The sequence below is a fragment of the Ranitomeya imitator genome, chromosome 7 (assembly GCF_032444005.1).
Source record: "Ranitomeya imitator isolate aRanImi1 chromosome 7, aRanImi1.pri, whole genome shotgun sequence".
Lineage (NCBI taxonomy): Eukaryota > Metazoa > Chordata > Amphibia > Anura > Dendrobatidae > Ranitomeya > Ranitomeya imitator.
Genome location: NC_091288.1, coordinates 11,027,257 through 11,051,548, shown reverse-complemented (window position 1 = coordinate 11,051,548; position 24,292 = coordinate 11,027,257). Strand labels below are relative to the sequence as shown.

Below are 24,292 nucleotides of genomic sequence, written 5' to 3'. Positions count from 1 at the left end.
CGTGCAAGTCAATGGCACGAATAATTGCTGGCAGAACGTTGTTCTATAAGGCCATCAGGTCTCCGCACTGCTTATTAAGGTGCTAATGTCCACATGGGGCTCAAAGTTCTGCTACAGGCACCAACATTCAGGAGGAACTTCAGTCTCTGCACCTCCAGGTATCCGAGGTGCTGCTAAAGTTTTGTTTCTGGGAGGAAAAGGAAAATGATTCTCCCTCCTTCCCCAGCAAAGATAAGAAAGTGAAGTGATGGACTGTAGGTCTCCTAAACTGCTGCCCCTGTGAAGTGCATCTCCGGGAGATAGCCCAAGCGCTAAAGAAGGGATGACCATGTGCAAGGATGTATCTACCCTACAAAGAAGACCCTGACGGGAGCGCTGCGTGCACCTGACCTGCACAAGGGTCTTCATCCCTTACCCCCATTACTCAGCAGGTTCCCATTAGCCTTAGGTCCTGCTCACACTTTGCTCTTCGGGGCAGTTTATCTCACTCCGTTTCTTGCTCTTTTTTGGGGAAATGCCGTCAGTGCCGTCACCGCTCTGATGTTTTGTGGAGCTATTGCCTTATTGATTTTAATGCGACTGCAACCTATATAAAGATGAGATGGGACCCCATAAAGAAAAGGTGGTCTCCATTATGGTGGAGGGGCCGGTGCCGCTCACTGTAGACCCTCTGCAGAGGGGAATCCTGCATCCAGTATCCGAGGGGATCAGACGACGAGGACGCAAACCTACACAATGAAGCCACGTTCCCACCATCAGCTTTGGAAGTTGCAGATTTTCTGAACCCATTATGGAAAATCAGTCACTTGCATTTTTTCAAAAATCTGCAGCAAAAGAGCAAAAAAGGCACCAAAGTAGGAAAATGAGGGCACAGACATGAGTGTCAGCGCTGCCTCCCGGGCAGACGGTCACCGATAGAAAAATCTAGAATGAAAGCACATAGACAAGTGGGAATCCACCCCGAAACCCTCCGCCATCGTTACATGACCCCAATAATGTGCTATATGCAGGCAGTGCAGGGGGGACAACTGGATTAGTGTGATGCCCCCCTAATTCTATAGAATAGCACAATACCCCCTATTATTATTATTAATTCACCTCCATTCCATCCTGTTCATTAATAAACCTAACAGCATTATGCATGTTGGGAATACATCACCTGCAGTATTGGGGGAGGGGTACAGCTGCTCCCCAATATCTACAACTGCAATGTGACCCCTCAAAAACTCAGCGGACCCCAGAATAGCCAGCACCCTCAGTCAGGAGGTCACCAGTGCTGCCATATCTGCCCCAAAGTTCTCACAGCGACAGACAGACCCCAAAATGCTCTCATGCCCCTCCCAGGAGACCCCGTGTGACGATGCTGCCACATTGGGGGATTCCCCAGGAGCCCACCCCGGACCCCCGTACCTGAGAGCCGCTCCTGGCTGGCCCCGTGCTCCGCCGCGTCCCTCCTCTTGCCGCACGTCCCCTGCCCCTGCACCAGCGCCTGCAGGGGGAGCTCCGCGCCGGGGTTCGGGTAGCAGCGCAGTCCGGCGCCGCAGCGCGCAGTGTACACCCCGCACGGCTCCGCCTCCAGCCGGGCGCACACGGAGCAGCAGCCGCAGCCCGGAGCCCGCACCAGCTCCACACAGGCGGGGCGGGAGGAGGCCGCGGGGCAGGCGGCCAGGCGCTCCGGGGTGCACGGCGGGCAGCGGAACAGGAGCTCCGAGGAGGCCGGGGCGCCCACCGAGGCCAAGAAGAGCAGCAGGTGCCCGGGGAGATACATCCTGCACTACAGCCCCTCACCTGCCTGTCACCCCTCTGTTACCTCTGCTCTGTTACCCCTCTGCTCTGTCACCCCTCTGCTCTGTCACCCCTCTGTCCCCTCTGCTCTGTCACCCCTCTGTCCCCTCTGCTCTGTCACCCCTCTGCTCTGTCACCCCTCTGTTACCTCTGCTCTGTCACCCCTCTGTTACCTCTGCTCTGTCACCCCTCTGCTCTGTCACCCCTCTGTTACCTCTGCTCTGTCACCCCTCTGCTCTGCTCTCTACCTTCTGCTCCTTCTTGATTCTGCAATTTACCACTGTCTCTCCTCTGCCTGCAGTCTGCACTTCACTGCCCCTTTATATCTGCAGCTTGGTGCCCCCCTGCCCCTGTCTGTTGCTGCACTGTTGCCCCTGCCTGCTCTCTTGCCCCTGCCTCCTCTGTGTTTCCCCTGCCTGTTCTTTTCTGTCCCTGCCTGCTCTCTCTTGCCCCTTGCTGCTCTCTTGCCCCTTGCTGCTCTCTCTTGCCCCTGCCTGCTCTGTGTTGCCCCTTGCTGCTCTTTTGCCCCTGCCTGCTCTTTCTTGCCCCTGCCTGCTCTCTTGCCCCTTGCTGCTCTCTTGCCCCTTGCTGCTCTCTGTTGCCCCTGGCTGCTCTCTCTTGCCCCTGCCTGCTCTCTCTTGCCCCTGGCTGCTCTCTCTTGCCCCTGGCTGCTCTCTCTTGCCCCTGCCTGCTCTCTCTTGCCCCTGCCTGCTCTCTCTTGCCCCTGCCTGCTCTCTCTTGCCCCTGGCTGCTCTCTCTTGCCCCTGCCTGCTCTCTATTGCCCCTTGCTGCTTTCTCTTGCCCCTGCCTGCTCTCTCTCGGGCAGTCAGACACTAGTTTGCAGCTGGAGCTGGTTCAGCACTTTGCTCCTGTCTCTCCCACTTCTCCCTGCACCTTTCATCTGCTTTTATTCCTCCTCTGCTCCCTCCTGCCGTCTCCTCCTCCTCCCACCCTCTGTCTCTTTCCTCTCTCTAACTATAGGGAGACTCTGCGTTATTGCCCCCCGCAGACCCTCGGGGAACAGATGCTCTCTGCTGACACCCAGATCCACATTTATCACTGGAGATTTTATTACTCCATATTAATATGACAAGTCCTGGATTTCCGTCCCCCTCAGCCCCGGCGCGTTATCACCAGACACAATGAGAAATGTGCAATTACTAGAAAACTCACATTCATCACTGTTGTCCTGGCTACAATCAAATCCACTTTACTAGATGGACCCTGATATCCGAGATCTAATACCCCGATCATGGACGATCCCTCAACCCCAAAACAACTACTAGACATTAATAGAATCAGACTAATTACTGCATTAATAATTAATCAGACCCAATAAACTCCATTATAATCAATAGGACCCATGTAGTGCGCACAACTCCAAAACTGCTTTTATTGTTGATTTTCAGCTACTATGAGGCCATAGAGCGCAGCCATGAACTCCATAAAGTGGTGGAAAAGTTCTGTACAAAAGATGCAATCCACATAGCCGTCTGTGCGAACTCTACATAAGATGGTACAGGTCACTGAAAACTACTTAGAAGATCTGTAACGATGATTATAGGAAGCATTAATTCTGCACACATTATTCCTAGAGAGTTCAGAGTCATGACAATCCAGACTCTGATCACACAGACCGCACGGACTAAGCCAAAGTCACTGGCAGGGCTCCTTTCTGAGAACAAAATATGCAATAAAAAATATATTGACTGTTCATATTGCTATGAATTATAGTGCACACATTAAAAAATGACTATTACTAATGCACTACACTCAGAGTTGGACTGGCCCGGCGGGGTAACTGGGATATTCCCGGTGGGCCTGAGAGAGAAGGAAAAAAAGGTTTTTAGGTCCACGGGCCCTCTAAAAGCACAGGCAGGGATGCACACATGCAGACCTGACCTCCAGGACGACCAGGGCTGGCATCACCAACCAGCGCACCAGGGTGACGGGGCCCCTGGATAAACGGGGGGACCCACTCACTGTCAGAGACACTGGCACGCTATGGTGCCCATGAATCAAGGGAGCCCAATGCCAGCATCTGTGTCTTCAGCGTCTGACTTCTCGGGGCAGAGGGTGCGATGACGTCACTGCACATATGGCCAAGCAGGAACCTAATCCCTGCCTGACCCTGGCTATAAACCCTGCTTTAGGGTATTACGCGCACTAGTCAATCCCCACTACCACTAAAGACAACTGGGATAGACAAGGGGAACACTTAGCTTGAGCAGACTCAAAGATGTAACTCAGACATCCTCCAGCAACACCAAAAAGGAACATAGCCGACTGCTATTGCTCCAAGCCTCAAAGGGGGAAATGGTAATATCACCGGAAACTCCTAGCAGCTGGCTGGGAGTCTATAAACTCCCAGGTCCAGGTGTGTCAGTTAGAGCTGGAGAAAGGTTGCCACTGGGTCAAAGAGTCAGAAGGGTTAAGAAGGTGTCTGCAAGGCCAAATACAGAGACCTTCTGCCGCTAGATGCAGTGTGACTGTCTACAGCCTCTGACACACCAGTGCCAGAATCCCCCTTCTACGAGTGGCTTCCAGACACTCAGGACCAGGTTTCTCGGGATAAGAGGTGTGAAATGAATGAACCAGCCTTGGGGGCATTCACCTCTGATACTGACACCTACATCCTTTCCTCTGGGCCATTACCCCTCCAGTGCACCAAGTATTGTAGTGAATGACATCGTAGGTGAGAATCTACAATCCTTGAAATCTGAAACTCGAGATTTCTATCAATTATTATTAGGGGCGGCGGTAGGGGTGAGAGCTCAAAGAGGTTCCACATACGTCTTGAGCACAGACCTATGGAAGACCTTGTGGATCTTAGGAACTGGAGGTAGCTCAAGACGAAACACTGCTGGATTAATGATGGTGGTTATTTTATAGGGGCCGGTAAATCTAGGACCCAACTTCCAGGGAGGTACCCTCAACCTGCTATTCATGGTCGACACCTACACAAAGTCATTCACATTCAGGTCCAGACCTGGCACGCGCTTTCTGCCAGCCATACGCTCGTACATGTCTCCCATGATATTCAAATTACTTACTTCAAATTCTGTCAGGCCCAATCCTCCTGATTTTCTGAGACAAAACACCTGAGGTAGGTCTCCAAATTCTGTGCTCAGTCTGTCCATTCAGCTGGGGATGGAATGCAGAGGAAAATGACAGCTGCACCCCTGGTCGAGAACAGAAAGCCCTCCAGAACTTGGAAACAATCTGGGTCCCCCGATCTGACACCACATCAGAGGGAACCTTCACAATCTAATTTATAAACACCTGAGCAAGAGTCATGGCATTCCGAAGTGATGGTAACGTGACGAAATGGAGCATTTTACTGAACCTATCTACAACCACCAAAACCACAGTCTTGCCTGCAGATATCGGTAGGTCAGTAATAAAATCCATGGGCAATTGTGTCCATGGTCTACTAGAAATAGGAAGTGGAAGAAGGATACCAGACGGACGGGTATGCGATTCTTTAGAACATAAGCAGATACTACAAGCAGCTACTGTAGATGCAGTGCGACTGTCTGGAGCCTCTGACAAACCCGCCACCATAATACTGTAAGGAGGACTATGTGATGTCCATGATACTGTAAGGAGGACTACGTTTCCCATAATACTGCAAGGAGGACTATGTTTCCCATAATACTGCAAGGAGGACTATGTTTCCTATAATACTGTAAGGAGGACTATGTGGTGCCCATAATACTGTATGGAGGACTATGTGGTGCCCGTAATTCTGTATGGAGGACTATGTGGTGCCCATAATATTGTATGGAGGACTATGTGGTGCCCATAATACTGTATGAATGACTTTGTGGTGCCCGTAATTCTGTATGGAGGACTATGTGATGTCCATGATACTGTATGGAGGACTATGTGGTGCCCATAATACTGTATGGAGGACTATGTGGTGCCCGTAATTCTGTATGGAGGACTATGTGATGTCCATGATACTGTATGGAGGACTATGTGGTGCCCGTAATTCTGTATGGAGGACTATGTGATGTCCATGATACTGTATGGAGGACTATGTGGTGCCAGTAATACTGTATGGAGGACTATGTGGTGCCCGTAATTCTGTATGGAGGACTATGTGATGTCCATGATACTGTATGGAGGACTATACTGTCTGGTCCATATTGATATGTCTGCAGTCGCTTTATGCACTGCAAGGATTCGCCGATTTCTGACCTATTGTAGAATTTTCAATAAATATCACTCATGTAAGAAGTGAAGTCTTTCTTCGGGGCCCCCCGAAGAAGCCTACGCGAAACGCGCGTAGGGGCTGGCTTTCCACTTCCACACTACGACCATTATGGGTGAGGTTCAGTCCTATATACATGTTTATTACTAGGCGTTCTAGTGGGACATTGAGTGCTTGCTATTATACGGACAACATAATTATTGAACCTGAGACCTCGGGTCGGACAGTGTACTACTAGTGTGGAATTGTGGATGTGTTACCTGTATCCTTCGCTTGTGTAGTGACCTTTAAATGACTATGTGTTTTTTACAATATCCTATATGGTGACTTTAATAGATTTTGATATTGAATAAATGTTACAACTTTTATACTAAAAAAGACAGTTTTTCTGACTCCATTTTCTAATTATACATACTATATACAAAGTAGTAAATGTAGGAGTAGTAGTAAATGGAGTAGTAGTATAACTATTAGTTGTAAATGTAGTAGTAGATGTAGTAGTTATAAATGTAGTAGTTAATGTAATGTATTAATAAATATAGTATAGTAAATATAGTAGTTGTAAATGTAGTAGTATAAGTAGTAGTAGTAGTAAATCTAACTGTTATCCACTTATGAGCCTCTTCTTCTCTGCCATCTGAGTTCATCTTTTAGACCGGTGTCTCACTTGCAACTGCAATTCGAGAAACTCGCGCATCAATACCCAGCACTGCCGCCGGCGGTTCGGACCGGAGCGTTCAGCTACATAGAAATACAGCAGCACAGTCTGGTCCCGTGTGCCGGGTATTGATGCAACAGTGACCCCGTGACTCTGTCTCCGTGAAAATAAGACAGACTGCCTGTCACTGAGAGATCAAATTACAGCGGTCTACGGAGGGGCAGAGTGTCCTGAGTCGCAGATTGAAAGATAACAGCCTTTTTTTCTGCAAATTTACCTGATTCGAATGGCCTGAAACATAAGGAACCTAAAACAAGTGTGTGTAGTATAGAGAGGCAGTCTATTGTACGGTATCCCCATCCCCTGAGGAAGTGACAGAACCTATACTGCTGGGCATACGATAGATATTAATGGATGTGGTCCCTATTATGTATATGGCGTGCTGACTGCCTGCACCTTTCTGGGCCACTACTCTAAAATAAAGACTATATTGGGCCCCTTAGGGAAGCCATGTGTCTCCCCTTGCACATTCCGTGAGTGCATTTTGCTGACAGGAGCCTCCATGACAACTTACTGATGGTTTTGACACCTGCAAGATGGACCACGACCATGTGAATTCCACAGAGCGGTCCGTCACTCCTCATTACCGTCTTCTCTGTGGATGATGATGATTATTATTATTATTATGAAGATCTTGATCTCCAGTGTTGCACATTGGATTATTTTTATTTTTCAGGAGGAGGGAGCCCATGAAAATGTTCTTATTCCCAGGAAAATTCTCCTGAGATCGCTATTCCTGAGATGATTGGTGTCAGGACATGGTGAGTAAAGTATCATGCAATTTTGCAATTCAGGTTTTCGTCTGCCTGCAAACTGGTGCAGTGAAATTGACTCTTGCAGCTAAAGTTTTTTGGGAAACCCCCGATAATCCCACAATGAACCCCATTCAGGAAACCATCAATGTTACAAATAACCATCCGTTTGTCATGGGGCATGACTACAGTTGGCGCAGAAGCTGCATTTATCCTCAGGCTCTTGTGATTGAGGGGGACGCGGGACCCTCAGTCAGCAAATATAAAATCAGTTACATTGATCATAGATTTCATTAATCTTTTACTCCTGCTTCAGTTTATGGACATCAGCTGGCGCTTTTGTTGATACCCGGAACCCATCAGTAGCTGCTTTCATGCGCCTCTTAATACCTGAATATGTTTCCTTTTGTTCAATAAACCGTCCTGCTGTTAAAAGAAGCGTTGTCCCCAATAAGTCAGGAGCCATAAACAGAAGCCTGTAATTTCTCAGCAAAAATCATACGTTGTAACATTACACAGGGTAAAATAAAAGTAAGACGAAAGAAAAAGGAAGCTGTAAGAAGAGATGCTAAATTTTATTTACAAGGAAACTGCTGTGTCAAAAAACGCTGTTACCCTGCCGATATGGGGTTAACCTTAAAGATAATAGCTTTCTAAAGCCATGGGGCCACTGCACTGAAAACCCGGCTGCAGGGAGAAAATGAATTTTATTCCTCCCAGCAGCCGCCAGCTTTCAGTCATAGAGGCACAGAAGGTGCGGCTTCAGTCACCGCTGAGTGTGCAGCGGCTGTAACCACCCCCGGCACTGACTGACGCCCGCCCTGCCGTGCGTGGTCTTCTTTCAGGACCACACTTGTACCCAGCCTCCTGGACTCATGCTGGTTGCACTCCTGATTGACTGACAGGTCAGACCACAAGAATGGTTGTGCCACGTTCCCGAACTGTGCGTCCTCCGATGCTGCAAGCAGAGGCAGTTATGTCTGTGCACCACTGAAGGCACGCTACGCCACTGACGATGTCCGAATCCAGTGATCTCTTTAGCTTCAGTGGAGTGTTTACTGGCTCTATAGAAGAGAGCTTGCAAGCCCTGCGCTCCCTGCCAAGGAGGTCGGCCACCACTGACACACTGTAGTTGTGGTCCGTAACCTGAGCAACAAACTTTAAACAATAAAATTAAAGAATTAAAATAATTCTTGAGAATGAAGAGGATTTTTAATAACATGTAAATTGAGGAGTTGTATGCTTTCCCAAACACTTTTTTCAATTCTACTTAACATAATGAAAATAACCCTTTAATAGCTGGACCTTTAAAATGTGAGTCTTAGGCCACATTCACACGTTCAGTATTTGATCAGTATTTTACATCAGTATTTGTAAGGCTGGGGTCACACTAGAGAGTTTTACGGACGAGCGAGAGGCACAAAAACTGCGCATTGCACACGGACCAATGATTCTCTATGGGGCAGCTCCTTTCTGCCGTATATTTCTCGGCCGTATTTTACGGGCTGAGAAAATCACAGAATGCTGCGTTTGCCAGCGTATTGCGCAAAAAATCCACCAATGAAAGTCTATGGGGGCGAGAAAAAAACGGATTACACACGGACCAGCAGTGTGACTTGCGAGAAATACGCAGCGCTGTTCTATAGAAAAGCCGGCAATTCAGTGCGGTGTACAGTAAAATCACACTGACAGGTTAGAATAGATAAAATAAATGTCTACACATAGACTAGGTATATATATATATATGTCAGTGAGACACCTATATATATTTATATTTAATACAGCGCTAGATAGCAGAAAAGTTGGTAATTCAATTGCCGGCTTTTGCTAAATCATTACCGAACCTGACAGGATATGAGACATGGTTACATACAGTAAACTATTTCATTTCCATTATTTTATTTTTTTTGCATAATCCTCACTACTATTGTTAGAAGTGTATGTGTGTAAAATTTGGGAGCTCTAGGTGTTAAAATAAAGGGTTAAATCGCGGAAAAAACTGGCGTGGGCTCCCGCACAATTTTCTCCGCCAGAATGGTAAAGCCGGTGACTGAGGGCAGATATTAATAGCCTGGAGAGGGTCCACAGTTATGGCCCCCCCCCCCCCCCGGGCTAAAAACACCTGCCCCCAGCCACCCCAGAAAAGGCACATCTGGAAGATGCGCCTATTCTGGCACTTGGCCACTCTCTTCCCATTCCCCTGTAGCGGTGGGATATGGAGTAATGAAGGGTTAATGTCACCTTGATAATGTAAGGTGACATTAAAGGGAACCTGTCACCCCCAAAAATCGTATATGAGCTGCGGCCACCGGCATCAGGGGCTTATCTCCAGCATTCTGTAACGCATTCTGTAATGCTGTAGATAAGCCCCCGATGTATCTTGAAAGATGAGAAATAAAGGTTAGATTATACGGGGCGGTCCCGCTGCGGTCCGAGTCCGATGGGTGTCGCGGTCCGGTCCGGCGCCTCCCATCTTCATACGATGACGTCCTCTTCTTGTCTTCACTCTCCGGCGCAGGCGTACTGATTTGTCCTGTTGAGGCCAGAGCAAAGTACTGCAGTGCGCAGGCGCCAGGCCTCTCTGACCTCTCCCAGAATGCTGTAGATAAGCCCTTGATGCCGGTGGCCTTAGCTCATATACGATTTTTGGGGTGACAGATTCCCTTTAAGCCTGGTTAATAATGGAGAGGTGTCAATAAGACACCTATCCATTATTAATCCAATAGTAATATCGGGTTAAATAAACACACATTATGAATAAAGTATTTTAATGAAATAAATACACATGGGGTTTTATTATCATTATTGTACGCTCAATCCAACTGACCCTCGATCTTCTGAAAAAAAAATGGAAATATAAAAAAACACCAATATCCCATACCTGTCTGCCGTACAGTCATGTCCCATGATTTAAATCCATCTGAAGGGGTTAAATTTACAACCAGGAGCTCTGCTAATGCAGCCACCCCTGGCTGTAAAAACTGGGGAATGAATGGAATGCAGCTTCGTTGACTTGCGGTGCTGCGCCCCCTGGTGGCAAAAACTCATATGAACTCTAGTGTGAGAAAATATTCAGAAAAATTCCCACTTTTTTCGCCGTACGGATGCCATACGGAGGTTTACATGCGCAAAATACGCAGCCACACCTTGCCAACGGATGACATACGGATCACTGTTCAGGGAAAAATTCTGCGTATATGGTCTGTAAAAAACGGACTGAATTTTTATACGTTGTGTGTGACTACAGAATAGTCAAAACCAGGAGAGGATCAGAGGAAAAGTATTAGGGTATGTGCACACGTTGCGGATTCGTGTGCGGATTTTTTCTGTGCAGATTCTGAAAAATCCACGGGTAAAATGCCCTGCGTTTTACCTGCAGATTTACAGCGATTTTTACCTGGTTTTTGTGAGGTTTTCACCTGCGGATTCCAATTATAGAGGTGTAAAACGCTGTGGAATCCACACAAAAAATTGACATGCTGTGGAAAATAAACCGCAGCGTTTCCACATGGTATTTTCCGCAGCATGGGCACTGCGGATTTTGTTTTCCATACATTTACATGGTACTGTACAACGCATTGAAAACTGCTGCAGATCCGCAGCCAAATCCGCAACGTGTGCACATACCCTAATAGGGACACGTCGCCACTTCTGTATTTATCACACACTCCTGGTTTTGGCTTATAAATACTGATGTGAAACACTGACCAAATACTGAACGAGGCCTAAAAGTGATTTTCTGTGATATTAAAAAGATGTCTATAGCTAGAGAGGTTAAGAAAATAAAAAAAATGATGTGTACTTGTATTATTTTGTTAGTTTTTTTTTGACACTAGACACAATTATTTAATATGTCGGAAAACCACTTTAATGTTTTGCAAAGTTTTTCATGGAAATGACTCTTGCATACGTCTCCGTGCACCTAGAGAGGGTCAGGTTGTCGCGCTTCTTCCATGAATTTCCCTTGTGATAATTCGGCTTCTGGTCCTGCTTCCTAGGTCGCCGTGTGACGGTTCGGAGTCCAGTGACCGCTCCCAGTGTAGATCTATCGATGCAATAACCTCTAATCCTCCCACATTGTAAAATACAGCTCGGAGGGCTCCTTGGGGCTCGTTCACACGAGTGAAAAAATTGGACGTGTGCAATAAAAAATATCAGATTGATCTCAGTCCAGTGTTCCTCTATGGGGCGATCACTTCTGTGATGTTTTCTCACTCGAGTGCAATGTGATTCCCACGGACGCCGGCAATGGAGGAAATGGAGAAATGACTTTGTCCGACTCCTCCACACCTGATGCGAGATAATGGAGCACAGCGCACCGACACTCGGGTCACGATCGCAGCAGAGCCAGAGGTCCATGACTCGCTAACCTCATCTGATCACAGGATCCGCTGCAAAATGCAGAATATTGGCGAGGAGCAAGTGAGTGACACATGCCATGTCCGATCATACACCGGGACTGTAAGCATTAACCCGGTGCACGTAGTTCTGTACAAGAACTGAAGGCACAAGGCAATCAAAGACTTTTATTGAGGATTATATGTAAAATTGCAGCATTTTTTCTTTTAAGGCTATGTTCCCACATTGCAGAAATGCTGCGGAAATCTCCACAGCATTTCAGCAGCTCCCTGCCGCGGTTAAAACCCATGCGGAATTCGCATGCGTTTTCCAAGCGTTTTTAGCTTGCAGAATTCGCATGCGTTTTCCAAGCGTTTTGAAGCATCGCTTGGAAAAGTGATTGACAGGTTGGTCACACTTGTCAAGCATAGTGTTTGACAAGTGTGACCAACTTTTTACTATTGATGTAGCCTATGCAGCATCATTAGTAAAAGATATAATGTTAAAAATAATAAAAAAAAAATATGGTTATTCTCACCTTCCGACGGCCTCCAATCTCAGCGGCGAACCCGGTACGTTCTGTTCCACTCGATGCTTTGTGCGAAGGACCTTTGTGACGTTGCGTGACCGCGACATCATCGCAGGTGATTTTCGCAATGCATCCCTGGGAACGGAAGCTGCCGCGTGCACCGCTGAGAGCTGGGAGGACTCCGGGGGCCATCGGAAGGTAAGTATATCCCTATTTTTTATTTTAATTTTTTTTTTACAGGAAGGGCCTGGAGGGGAGTCTCGTCTCCTCCAGATCCTGGTACCATCCGCACATGACGCGCTCACATGCGTAAAATGAGCGTTTAAATGCAATCCTATGGTGTCGGAATCGCCACGATTCCGCAGAAATAGTGAACATGCTGCGGATTTTACCGCTTTGCGATTCTGCAGCGTGAAAAACCGCAGCATGGGCACAGCAACTGCGGAATCCCATAGGATTGCATGAGAATGCGTTTAAGCTGCGGCAAAAAATGAGGCGGAAAATCATAAAAACCGCAGCGTGGGCACACAGCCTTAATCTTGTTTGCAAGGCGCACCACCTTCCAGAAGGGAAGTTGTTCAAATTACAAAACCAAGTTGCAGTGTGCATGCTGCTATGTATCATTGGACGTTCACAAATGTGCCCACTTAGGCCACGTTCACACAATGAGTTTTTGGTGAGTTTTTCACGCTGCTTATTTTAAAAAAAAAAAATTCTACTTATTTAATGGTGCAGAAGTGATGGAGAAAATCTGCAACATGAAAAACTCACCAGAAGCTCATCGTAGGAACGGAGCCTTAAAAAACAATCCTGCGTTCTTGAACTTTTAGACAAGTTATTCTGCAATTTCCTGGTCCTGTGTGCCCAGACAAGGTGTGCGATAACAGGATCCTTGAGCGCACATACTTTATGATATCCGCTGTTACTCGGAGCCATCCAGGCTCCTTCTCTCTCACCTACGACTTTATTTTTAACATTCTCAGTCCCACCCATTACAATTTCCTCTGTTGGTTTTTCATCTTTCTCTTTTCATCACACCGTCGCCGTCCACTTTGCAGTCTGAGCAGTTTTCTCACCTTCTACTTTTCCCTCTTATTTTTCTGCCCTTATTTTCTCAGCTGCCTCCATCCACAGATTCATTATCGTCCCTCATTCGTTACATTCCGGCCTGATTGGTTTTCTTAGTATCCAGTCCAGAGGCCGGTGACTGATAGTGAGAGATCACACCTGGATCTGGCAAAAGCGAAAAGCCAGCAGCCGACATGTGAGGAGCCGGATATTCTGCCTCCATACCGGCGGTGCAAGGACGGACCATGACCCTGTCACTTGTCTTTACCAACGAATCAAATCCAATAGTCCCATCACCTGAAGAACTAAGTTTCCTTTGATTAAAAAATCTTTTTAACCCCCTCTGCTTTTAAGACATAGAATGCCATAACCCGTCATTCTGCCATATTATTAATATACTATAATGTCTGTAAGGCGCTAAGGAATTGATGGCGCTATCGAAGTGAGTAAAATGAGTAAATAATAAAAAAATAATACTAGTAATTCTCAACATCTTTCTGTCCCAAACACTGTACAAAACAACTTCTATTTCCCCCAAATTTACTCAGGCCCTATCTCACGAATTAGGCCTGAGAAATATCTTGCATTGTATTACAATCCAGAGCTGCACTCACTATTCTGCTGGTGCAGTCACTTTGTACATACATTACATTACTGATCCTGAGTTACATCCTGTATTATACCCCAGAGCTGCACTCACTATTCTGCTGGTGCAGTCACTGGGTACATACATTACATTACTGATCCTGAGTTACATCCTGTATTATACTCCAGAGCTGCACTCACTATTCTGCTGGTGCAGTCACTGTGTACATACATTACATTACTGTTCCTGAGTTACATCCTGTATTATACCCCAGAGCTGCACTAACTATTCTGCTGGTGCAGTCACTGTGTACATACATTACATTACTGATCCTGAGTTACATCCTGTACTATACTCCAGAGCTGCACTCACTATTCTGCTGGTGCAGTCACTGTGTACATACATTACATTACTGATCCTGAGTTACATCCTGTATTATACCCCAGAGCTGCACTCACTATTCTGCTGGTGCAGTCACTGTGTACATACATTACATTACTGATCCTGAGTTACATCCTGTATTATACTCCAGAGCTGCACTCACTATTCTGCTGGTGCAGTCACTGTGTACATACATTACATTACTGATCTTGAGTTACATCCTGTATTATATTCCAGAGCTGCACTCACTATTCTGCTGGTGCAGTCACTGTGTACATACATTACATTACTGATCCTGAGTTATATCCTGTATTATACCCCAGAGCTGCACTCACTATTCTGCTGGTGCAGTCACTGTGTACATACATTACATTACTGATCCTGAGTTATATCCTGTATTATACCCCAGAGCTGCACTCACTATTCTGATGGTGCAGTCACTGTGTACATACATTACATTACTGATCCTGAGTTACATCCTGTATTATACTCCAGAGCTGCACTCACTATTCTGCTGGTGCAGTCACTGTGTACATACATTACATTACTGTTCCTGAGTTACATCCTGTATTATACCCCAGAGCTGCACTCACTATTCTGCTGGTGCAGTCACTGTGTACATACATTACATTACTGATCCTGAGTGACATCCTGTATTATACCCCAGAGCTGCACTCACTATTCTGCTGGTGCAGTCACTGTGTACATACATTACTGATCCTGAGTTACATCCTGTATTATACCCCAGAGCTGCACTCACTATTCTGCTGGTGCAGTCACTGTGTACATACATTACATTACTGATCCTGAGTTACCTCCTGTATTATACCCCAGAGCTCCACTCACTATTCTGCTGGTGCAGTCACTGTGTACATACATTACATTACTGATCCTGAGTTACATCCTGTATTATACTCCAGAGCTGCACTCACTATTCTGGTGCAGTCACTGTGTACATACATTACATTACTATGTACATGAATATAATTACTACTAGCTATTGAACCCGTTCTACGCCCGGGTGGCGAGCATTTATATTGGTATATGGTCTCCATCCTGGTATGTGCTGCTCCATCCTGCGCCCCCATCCTGTCATGTGCTGCTCCCATCCTGCGCCCCCGTTCTGTCATGTGCTGCTCCCATCCTGCGCCTCCATTCTGTCATTTGCTGCTCCCATCCTGTCATTTGCTGCTCCCATCCTGCGCCCGTTCTGTCATTTGCTGCTCCCATCCTGCGTCCCCGTTCTGTCATTTGCTGCTGCCATCCTGCGCCCGTTCTGTCATGTGCTGCTCCCATCCTGCGCCCGTTCTGTCATGTGCTGCTGCCATCCTGCGCCCGTTCTGTCATGTGCTGCTCCCATCCTGCGCCCGTTCTGTCATTTGCTGCTCCCATCCTGCGTCCCCGTTCTGTCATTTGCTGCTGCCATCCTGCGCCCGTTCTGTCATGTGCTGCTGCCATCCTGCGCCCGTTCTGTCATGTGCTGCTGCCATCCTGCGCCCGTTCTGTCATGTGCTGCTGCCATCCTGCGCCCGTTCTGTCATGTGCTGCTGCCATCCTGCGCCCGTTCTGTCATGTGCTGCTGCCATCCTGCGCCCGTTCTGTCATGTGCTGCTGCCATCCTGCGCCCGTTCTGTCATGTGCTGCTGCCATCCTGCGCCCTTTCTGTCATGTGCTGCTGCCATCCTGCGCCCGTTCTGTCATGTGCTGCTGCCATCCTGCGCCCGTTCTGTCATGTGCTGCTGCCATCCTGCGCCCGTTCTGTCATGTGCTGCTGCCATCCTGCGCCCGTTCTGTCATGTGCTGCTCCCATCCTGCGCCCGTTCTGTCATGTGCTGCTGCCATCCTGCGCCCGTTCTGTCATGTGCTGCTGCCATCCTGCGCCCGTTCTGTCATGTGCTGCTGCCATCCTTCGCCCGTTCTGTCATGTGCTGCTGCCATCCTTCGCCCGTTCTGTCATGTGCTGCTGCCATCCTGCGCCCGTTCTGTCATGTGCTGCGGCCATCCTGCGCCCGTTCTGTCATGTGCTGCTGCCATCCTGCGCCCGTTCTGTCATGTGCTGCTGCCATCCTGCGCCACCATTGTATTATATGCCCTCCGCTCCAGTGTGTATGCCCCCGAATGCTGCTGCCATATAAAAAAAAAAAAAATACCATACTCACCTATCGTCCGGCTCCACTGCAGGTATGTCTTCAAGAAAATGGCGCCGGAAAGCGGGGACTGCGCAGGCGCCGATTCCGGCAGCAGGAATCGGCGCCTGCGCAGTCCGCGCTTTCCGGCGCCATTTTCTTGACACACCTGCAGTGGAGCCGGAGTGTGTCTTCAAGAAAATGGCGCCGGAAAGCGCGGACTGCGCAGGCGCCGATTCCGGCGCCTGCGCAGTCCGCGCCCTCCGGAGCCGGGAGCAGAGGAGCCGGGAGACGGAGCCGCAAGCAGCGCTGGAACCGGGAAAGGTGAGTATACTTACCCTCCCTCCTGGCGGTCCCTGACTCTCCGGTGGAGATCGCGGTATGCGTTCAGTGCTTACGCAAACCGCGATCTCCCGGGAGCGTCGCTCTGTGAGGCCCAGACTGCGCCGGCGCTTGCGCTGTCTATAGAGGCTTCGGACAGAGTGACGCTCCCAGCGTTATATTATAGATAATACTGCCCCTATGCACAGGAATATATCTACTATAATACTGCCTCAATGTACAAGAATATAACTACTATAATACTGCCCCTATGTACAGGAATATAACTACTATAATACTGCCCCTATGTACAAGAATATAACTACTATAATACTGCCCCTATGTACAAGAATATAACTACTATAATACTGCCCCTATGTACAAGAATATAACTACTATAATACTGCTCCTATATACAAGAGTATAACTACTATAATACTGCCCCTATGTACAAGAATATAACTACTATAATACTGCTCCTATGTACAGGAATATAACTACTATAATACTGCCCCTATGTACAAGAATATAACTACTATAATACTGCTCCTATGTACAGGAATATAACTACTATAATACTGCTCCTATGTACAGGAATATAACTACTATAATACTGCCCCTATGTACAAGAATATAACTACTATAATACTGCCCCTATGTACAAGAATATAATTACTATAATACTGCCCCTATGCACAGGAATATATCTACTATAATACTGCCTCAATGTACAAGAATATAACTACTGTAATACTGCCCCTATGTACTGGAATATAACTACTATAATACTGCCCCTATGTACAAGAGTATAACTACTAAAATACTGCCCCTATGTACAAGAATATAACTACTATAATACTGCTCCTATATACAAGAATATAACTACTATAATACTGCTCCTATATACAAGAATATAACTACTATAATACTGCTCCTATGTACAAGAATATAACTACTATAATACTGCTCCTATGTACAAGAATATAACTACTATAATACTGCTCCTATGTACAAGAATATAACTACTATAATACTGCCCCTATGTACAAGAATATAATAATAATAATCTTTATTTTTATATAGCGCTAACATATTACGCAGCGCTTTACAGTTTGCACACATTATCATCGCTGTCCCTGATGGGGCTCACAATCTAAGTTCCCTATCAGTATGTCTTTGGAATGTGGGAGGAAACCGGAGTGCCCGGAGGAAACCCACGCAAACACGGAGAGAACATACAAACTCTTTGCAGATGTTGTCCAAGGTGGGATTAGAACCCAGGACCCCAGCGCTGCAAGGCTGCAGTGCTAACCACTGCGCCATCGTGCTGCCCTATATATAACTACTATAATACTGTCCCTATGTACAAGAATATGACTACTGTAATACTGCACCTATGTATAGAAATATAACTACTATAATACTGCTTCTATGTACAGGAATATAACTAATATAATAGTGCACTTTGATATGTTACTAAACATTATATCCACTCCTTTATCACAGTTGTCAGCGGGTCGGACACTTTACAGCTGTTTGAGATCTGATGTGGAATTGTTATTATTTTTCCAGTGTCTTTAGTTCCTATAAAATATAATTTTCAGCTTCGGTATTTGTGTATAAAAAATGAAAAGTAAAATTGCGGAAACGGATTCCCCACCCTAAATAGCCTGCAGCTTGTGTGGATCCCTGGCCAGGATGTGTTGTAAAAAAATAAACTCTTTGACCGGGGGCCACAGAAGTCTTAAATAAACCACAATATCCCTAAGAGTCCAAAACCTCAGACATGATCCTCTTTGCATTGTGGATTCCAAGCAGTCGAATTAACCGGCAAATTCATTCTATGAAACTAAATCCCCCAAGTTGTGTCCGCAGCGTGCCCAGGAGACGTTGGCATGAAGAAGGGGATGTCTCCACCTAGAATAACACCCAGTGTCTGGCATGGTGGAATGTTTATATGTAGCAGGCACGAGGACTTGGGAAGGTATTTTCTAGCACAAGTGTGCTGCCTAGACTCACACGGAGCCAGCGTCAGGTTTCAGGTGGGCTGCCAGACTCATCGTACCGGGTCTACACCTTTCTATCTACGCTGAGGAGCGAGTCCATGATTTCCTGTCTTGCAATGGTTGGTGCCAGGGGCATTGCACAGGCCCTCACCCCCTTCCCTGTGCTCCGGAGCAGGTGTTTCGAATCATCGGAATTAACTTGGGCCTTCGTTGAATTCTTGTAAAATGTATCGGCCTAAAGAGGCTTTTATGAAGTGCAGCAATGTGCACTTCCCTTCATGGCCGGAATGTCGGCTCCGCGGTTGGCATCCTGAGATGATACAATGTAACAAGGTGCCCAGGATTCTGCCAGCAACTATAATTAGTCCCAGAGCAGATTGCAGGAGGTGCGGACCGCCGCTGACTGCTGATACTTTAGAACTTCCCCTCAGGGCTCTTCTGCTTGAAAATGTTCCTATTTTTCGGAATTAGACCTGGTCGTCAAGGAAGGGATTTTTGGGAGATTGTAAGCATCCTCCTGGGTAATAACAATCATTGTCAGAGCCAGTGTTTCCTGCTGAAGTTGTTGCCTTTGGCGCTTTTATTGCACTGAGAGCTCCTGCTATGCGGTAATAGAAGTTAATGAATGACAGGGGCAAGAAATAATAAGACGTTCCTTCATTTACTTGTAAAACACAAAATATTTAGGAGAAAAGCTAAAAGATGCATAAATATTATTAGGAACTGAAGACAAGGATAGATAGATGTGGTTGAAACCAGAAATTTCCATCTACTATATATAAAGACACATCTGCAGGTTATTCTCAATATCTGACATGGAATCAGAATAAACCTTTTTGGTTTTAGGACAATTAGGATTACCATGATAATTAATATTTGTCAAATGCCAGAATAATGAGAGAGAGAGAATGTTTTACGGCATTTTTATTACTTACTGCAAAGTCAAAAGTTTCCATCCATTTCGTTAGTATTTGGTGCCATTGCCCTTACACTGGATGACTTGGGTCAGATGTTTGGGATCTCCTTCCACAAGCTTCTCACAATAGTAGATCAGAATTTGGGCCCGTTCCTCCTGACAACACTGGTGTAAGTGATCCAGGTTTATAGGTCCCTTGCTCGCACCGGCCTTTTCTGCTTTGCCGATAGATTTTCAATAGTATTGAGATCAGAGCTTGGTCATGACCGCTCCAAAACATTGACTTTGTTATCCTGAAGCCACTTTGTTAACATTTTTGCAGTATGCTTCGGCTCATTGTCCATGTGGAAGACCCATTTCCACCCAAACTTTAACTTCCTGGCTGATGTCTTGAGATGTTGCTTCATTATTGCCACATAATCTTCTTTTCTCATGATGCTATCTATTTTGTGAAGTGCACCAGTCCCTCCTGCAGCAAAACAACCCCACAAAATGACGCTGCTACCACCGTGTTTCACAGGAGGGATGGTGTTCTTAGGTTTCCAAGTTTCTCCCTTTTTCTTCCAAATGTAATGGTCATTATACCCAAAAAGTTCAATTTTAGTTTAATCAGACCACAGGACATGTCTTCAGAAATGAAGGTCTTTGTTCCCATGTGAATTTGTAGATGCTAGATAGATAATAGATGATAGATCGATAATAGATAGATGATAGGTAGATAGATAATAAGATAAATAGATAGAAGATAAATCTATAGATAGATAATAGATTTCTAGATAGATAACAGGTAAATTTATAGATATAGATTTATAGATAGATAGATGATAGGTAGATAAATAAGATATAGATAGATAGAAGATAAATTTATAGATAGATAATAGATTTCTAGATAGATAACAGATACATTTATAGATATAGATAGATTTATAGATAGATAATAGATTTATAGATAGATAATAGATAGATTTATAGATAGATGATACATTTATAGATATGAATAGATTTATAGATAGATAATAGATACATTTATAGATAGATAATAGATAGATTTATAGATAGATGATACATTTATAGATAGATAATAGATACATTTATAGAAAGATAATAGATACATTTATAGATAGATAATAGATAGATTTATAGATAGATGATACATTTATAGATAGATAATAGATACATTTACAGAAAGATAATAGATACACTTATAGATAGATAATAGATACAATTTATAGATAGATAATAGATACATTTATAGATAGATAATAGATAGATTTATAGATAGATGATACATTTATAGATAGAGCAGGTGGACAGATAGATGTGAGATAAATCTTTCCAATTACTTTGCTCTCATAGAGGCCTCACGTCTTCAGGCTTCGGGTCACTGGTACATTTATGAAAAATATTTAGAATTGAGAGTCCTCAGTGGTTGATACCTTTTAATGGCTAACTGAAAAGATGGTAACAAATTGCAAGCTTTCGAGACTACACAGGTCTCTTCATCAGGCAAAGACCTGAAGAGACCTGTGTAGTCTCGAAAGCTTGCAATTTGTTACCATCTTTTCAGTTAGCCATTAAAAGGTATCAACCACTGAGGACTCTCAATTCTAAATATTTTTCTATCCACTGGCTAACACGGTACCAAGATATATTTCTTTCCTGGTACATTTATGGTCATCTTCATTCAGAATTGGTTCTTAGCATGCTTTCCCTGTGGAGTGGAGAAGCCCATTCGTTGTGAGGAAGGAGGTGTCAGCGTTCCTTCACCTTTGGTATGGAAGCGGTTAAATTAATAAAACATTGTAAGATCCATGAGACATAATTTTTCCCACATGGCCGCAGCGGTGAGTGCACTTTGCAGAAAGCTTCTCTCCTGGTATTTTAATGAGTGCGACTGGCCTCAGTCTTTTTATTGCTGAATTCTGGATTTTGTTGGAGATTTTACAGGTATTTCCATCGTATTGAACATTTCATTATCTGGGTCTAATACAGAACAGATAAAGGTGGAGAAACCTAGGAAAAAGTCAATAAGCCGAGATCCCCTCGATGACCATTCCGTGACATTGGCCAAATCCAGCTGGATCATGTCCGGAGTCTATGAGCTATAAATTATTTGGTTTTTTTTACACTTGATAAAGATGACGCATTGAATACAGAGCAGATAATAAAGAACCTTCAAAGAGTTCCGCAGTAAGAGGCTTCTGTCCAGCAGCGCAGACAAGTTTTAAACTTGTTTTTATCTTGTTTTGGTAAAAGCTTTAAATGGCACAGATGTCACGGAGGCAGACGATGAGGCTCTATGGGGCCCCTAGAGGGAGGGGCCAGTCTTGTCTGGTGATATCCCCTTTTGCTATTGGCTGATGCGATGCAGAACCGCCCTTTCTACCATTTTCCTAATTGCAAAAGCTCACCACCCTAATTGGGGCCCATTTTGATTTTTGCTGTGGGGCCCCCAATACTACTTTAGGTACTGCCCCACCTGTTCTATACCCACAAACCTGCTCTACAGTGTTTCTGGAGAAGTTATAATACAAGTGCTTCTCACAAAATTAGAATATCATCAAAAAGTGAATTTATTTCAGTTCTTCAAAACAAAAAGTGAATCTCCTATATTCTATAGAGTCATTACACACAGAGTGATCTATTCCATGTGTTTATTTCTGTTAATATTGATGATTATGGCTTACAGCCAAGGAAAACCCAAAAGTCATTATCTCAGTAAATTAGAATAATTAACAATAAACACCTGGAAAGGCTCCTAAGTGTTTATAAAGATCCCTTATTCTGTTTCAGTAGCTCCACAATCATGGGGAAGACTCTGACCTGACAGATGTCCAGAAGGCGTCACTGACACACTCCACAAGGAGGGGAAGCCACAAAAGGTCATCGGTAAAGAAGCCGACTGTTCACACAGTGCTGTATCCAAGGAGTGTGGTAGAAGTGTGGTATCCAAGTGTGGTAGAAAAAGGAGCACAAGCAACCGGGATAACCGCAGCCTGGAAAGGATTGTTAAGAAAAGGCCAATAATGGGGGGAGATTCACAAGGAGCGGACTGCTGCTGGAGTCATTGCTCCAAGAGCCGCCACACAGACGTGTCCAAGACCTTTTATTTCTCTATATTTAGTATTTTGGTTATATATCTCCATGATGTTGACCACAGATATTGATTTGAGGTTTTTATTCTCATCTTCCTTTTAATCTCTCTAAAAATCTGGAATTACGTAGAAATTATCAGCAGGCAGGTGCCTATTTTTATTACTTTTGTGGTACATTATATAACCTGCTGCTGAGTCAGTTATATATGTACAGACACACACATATATACTGTATATTAAATAACATGGGCTACTTGCACATTGAACAAGTCTGTAGGAACATGCTCACACCACCAAAAGACTTGAAGACACAAAAGAGCACAGTGAGGTCAAAAATACTCTGTTGTAAAAAAAAATCACAGTAATAAGCAAGTGCTAGTCAAAAGATGGAAAAAACAGGGTATTTAGTTGATACGTTTTTTTGCAAAAAATGTATACTAAGCTGCTCCACCAATCGTCAAGGTATACCCATATAGAGCAGTCCTATCTAATGTATATAATCCCTATCTGATGTATTTTTTTTCCATCTTTTGACAAGCACTTGCTTATTACTGTGATTTTTTTTTTTACAACAGAGTATTTTTGACCTCACTGTGCCCTTTTGTGTCTTCAAGTTTTTTGGTGGTGTGAACAGGTTCCTACAGACTTGTTCAATGTGCAAGTAGCCCTTGTGTTTCTTGTTCTATAATTGTTCTCTTGTTTCTACAAGACTGGGGAGTCATTCACTCCTCTGTGGGTCATTTGCATTTAAGCTGTTCCATCCTGCATGTCCACATGGACATTCCTTCTCTGAACCCTGCTTATACAGGTTATATACAGATGATCAGGTTTTTAAATACATCAGATAGGGATTATATACATTAGATAGGACTGCTCTATAAGGGTATACCTTGACAATTGGTGGAGCAGCTTAGTATACATTTTTTGCAAAAAAATGTATCAACTAAATACCCTGTTTTTTTCCATCTTTTGACAAGCACTTGCGTATTACTGTGATTTTTTTTTACAACAGAGTATTTTTGACCTCACTGTGCTCTTTTGTATATTAAATAACATGTCAGAATTTCAAACACCTCTTCTTGCTGGTGGAGAATGTGAACAATCAGCTTTATATAGTTAGTGTGGTCGTCCAGGCTTGGGATCACAGTGTGCAGTTAGTCTATGTGACTGCAGGCTCCTGAATCCTTATAGTGTGCACATCGCACGCTGCAGGATTCTCCGATGTTGCAAGTGAGAGTGACCGATCACGTATGTGATTTTCAGGCTTCCGGCCACATTACAACTAGACGTGCTCGGCCTCACACGGTTCACCCGTACTAGTCAGCAGGTGACGGCATGTGTGCAAATAGTTTACTTGGGGTCATGGGACCACCCGTTTAATTATTTTCTTATGGGCCTACGAACTTACACCCAGGTAGTTGCTAACCACCTGATTATTGTGCCGGATGCAGAACT

At 45.0% G+C, this 24,292-nt stretch overlaps 1 protein-coding gene and 1 long non-coding RNA gene across 2 annotated transcripts in view; one reads left to right on the top strand and one right to left on the bottom strand.

The window, feature by feature from the left end:
- Window positions 1–2,025, bottom strand: part of IGFBP2 (insulin like growth factor binding protein 2) — a 41,795-nt gene extending 39,770 nt beyond the window's left edge. Inside the window, exons 1-2 of the mRNA XM_069732688.1 lie at window positions 1,934–2,025; window positions 1,411–1,801 (exon numbers count right to left, since the gene is read on the bottom strand). Of these exons, the coding sequence (XP_069588789.1) occupies window positions 1,411–1,768 (358 nt within the window). The 5' untranslated portion in view covers window positions 1,769–1,801; window positions 1,934–2,025. The remainder of the gene's footprint in view (window positions 1–1,410; window positions 1,802–1,933) is intronic.
- On the top strand, window positions 1,616–23,121 carry LOC138644380 (uncharacterized). Its single transcript, XR_011314609.1, has 3 exons — window positions 1,616–1,750; window positions 7,396–7,480; window positions 22,536–23,121. It is a non-coding gene; the product is annotated as an uncharacterized lncRNA (long non-coding RNA).
- The last annotated feature ends 1,171 nt before the right edge of the window (window positions 23,122–24,292 follow it).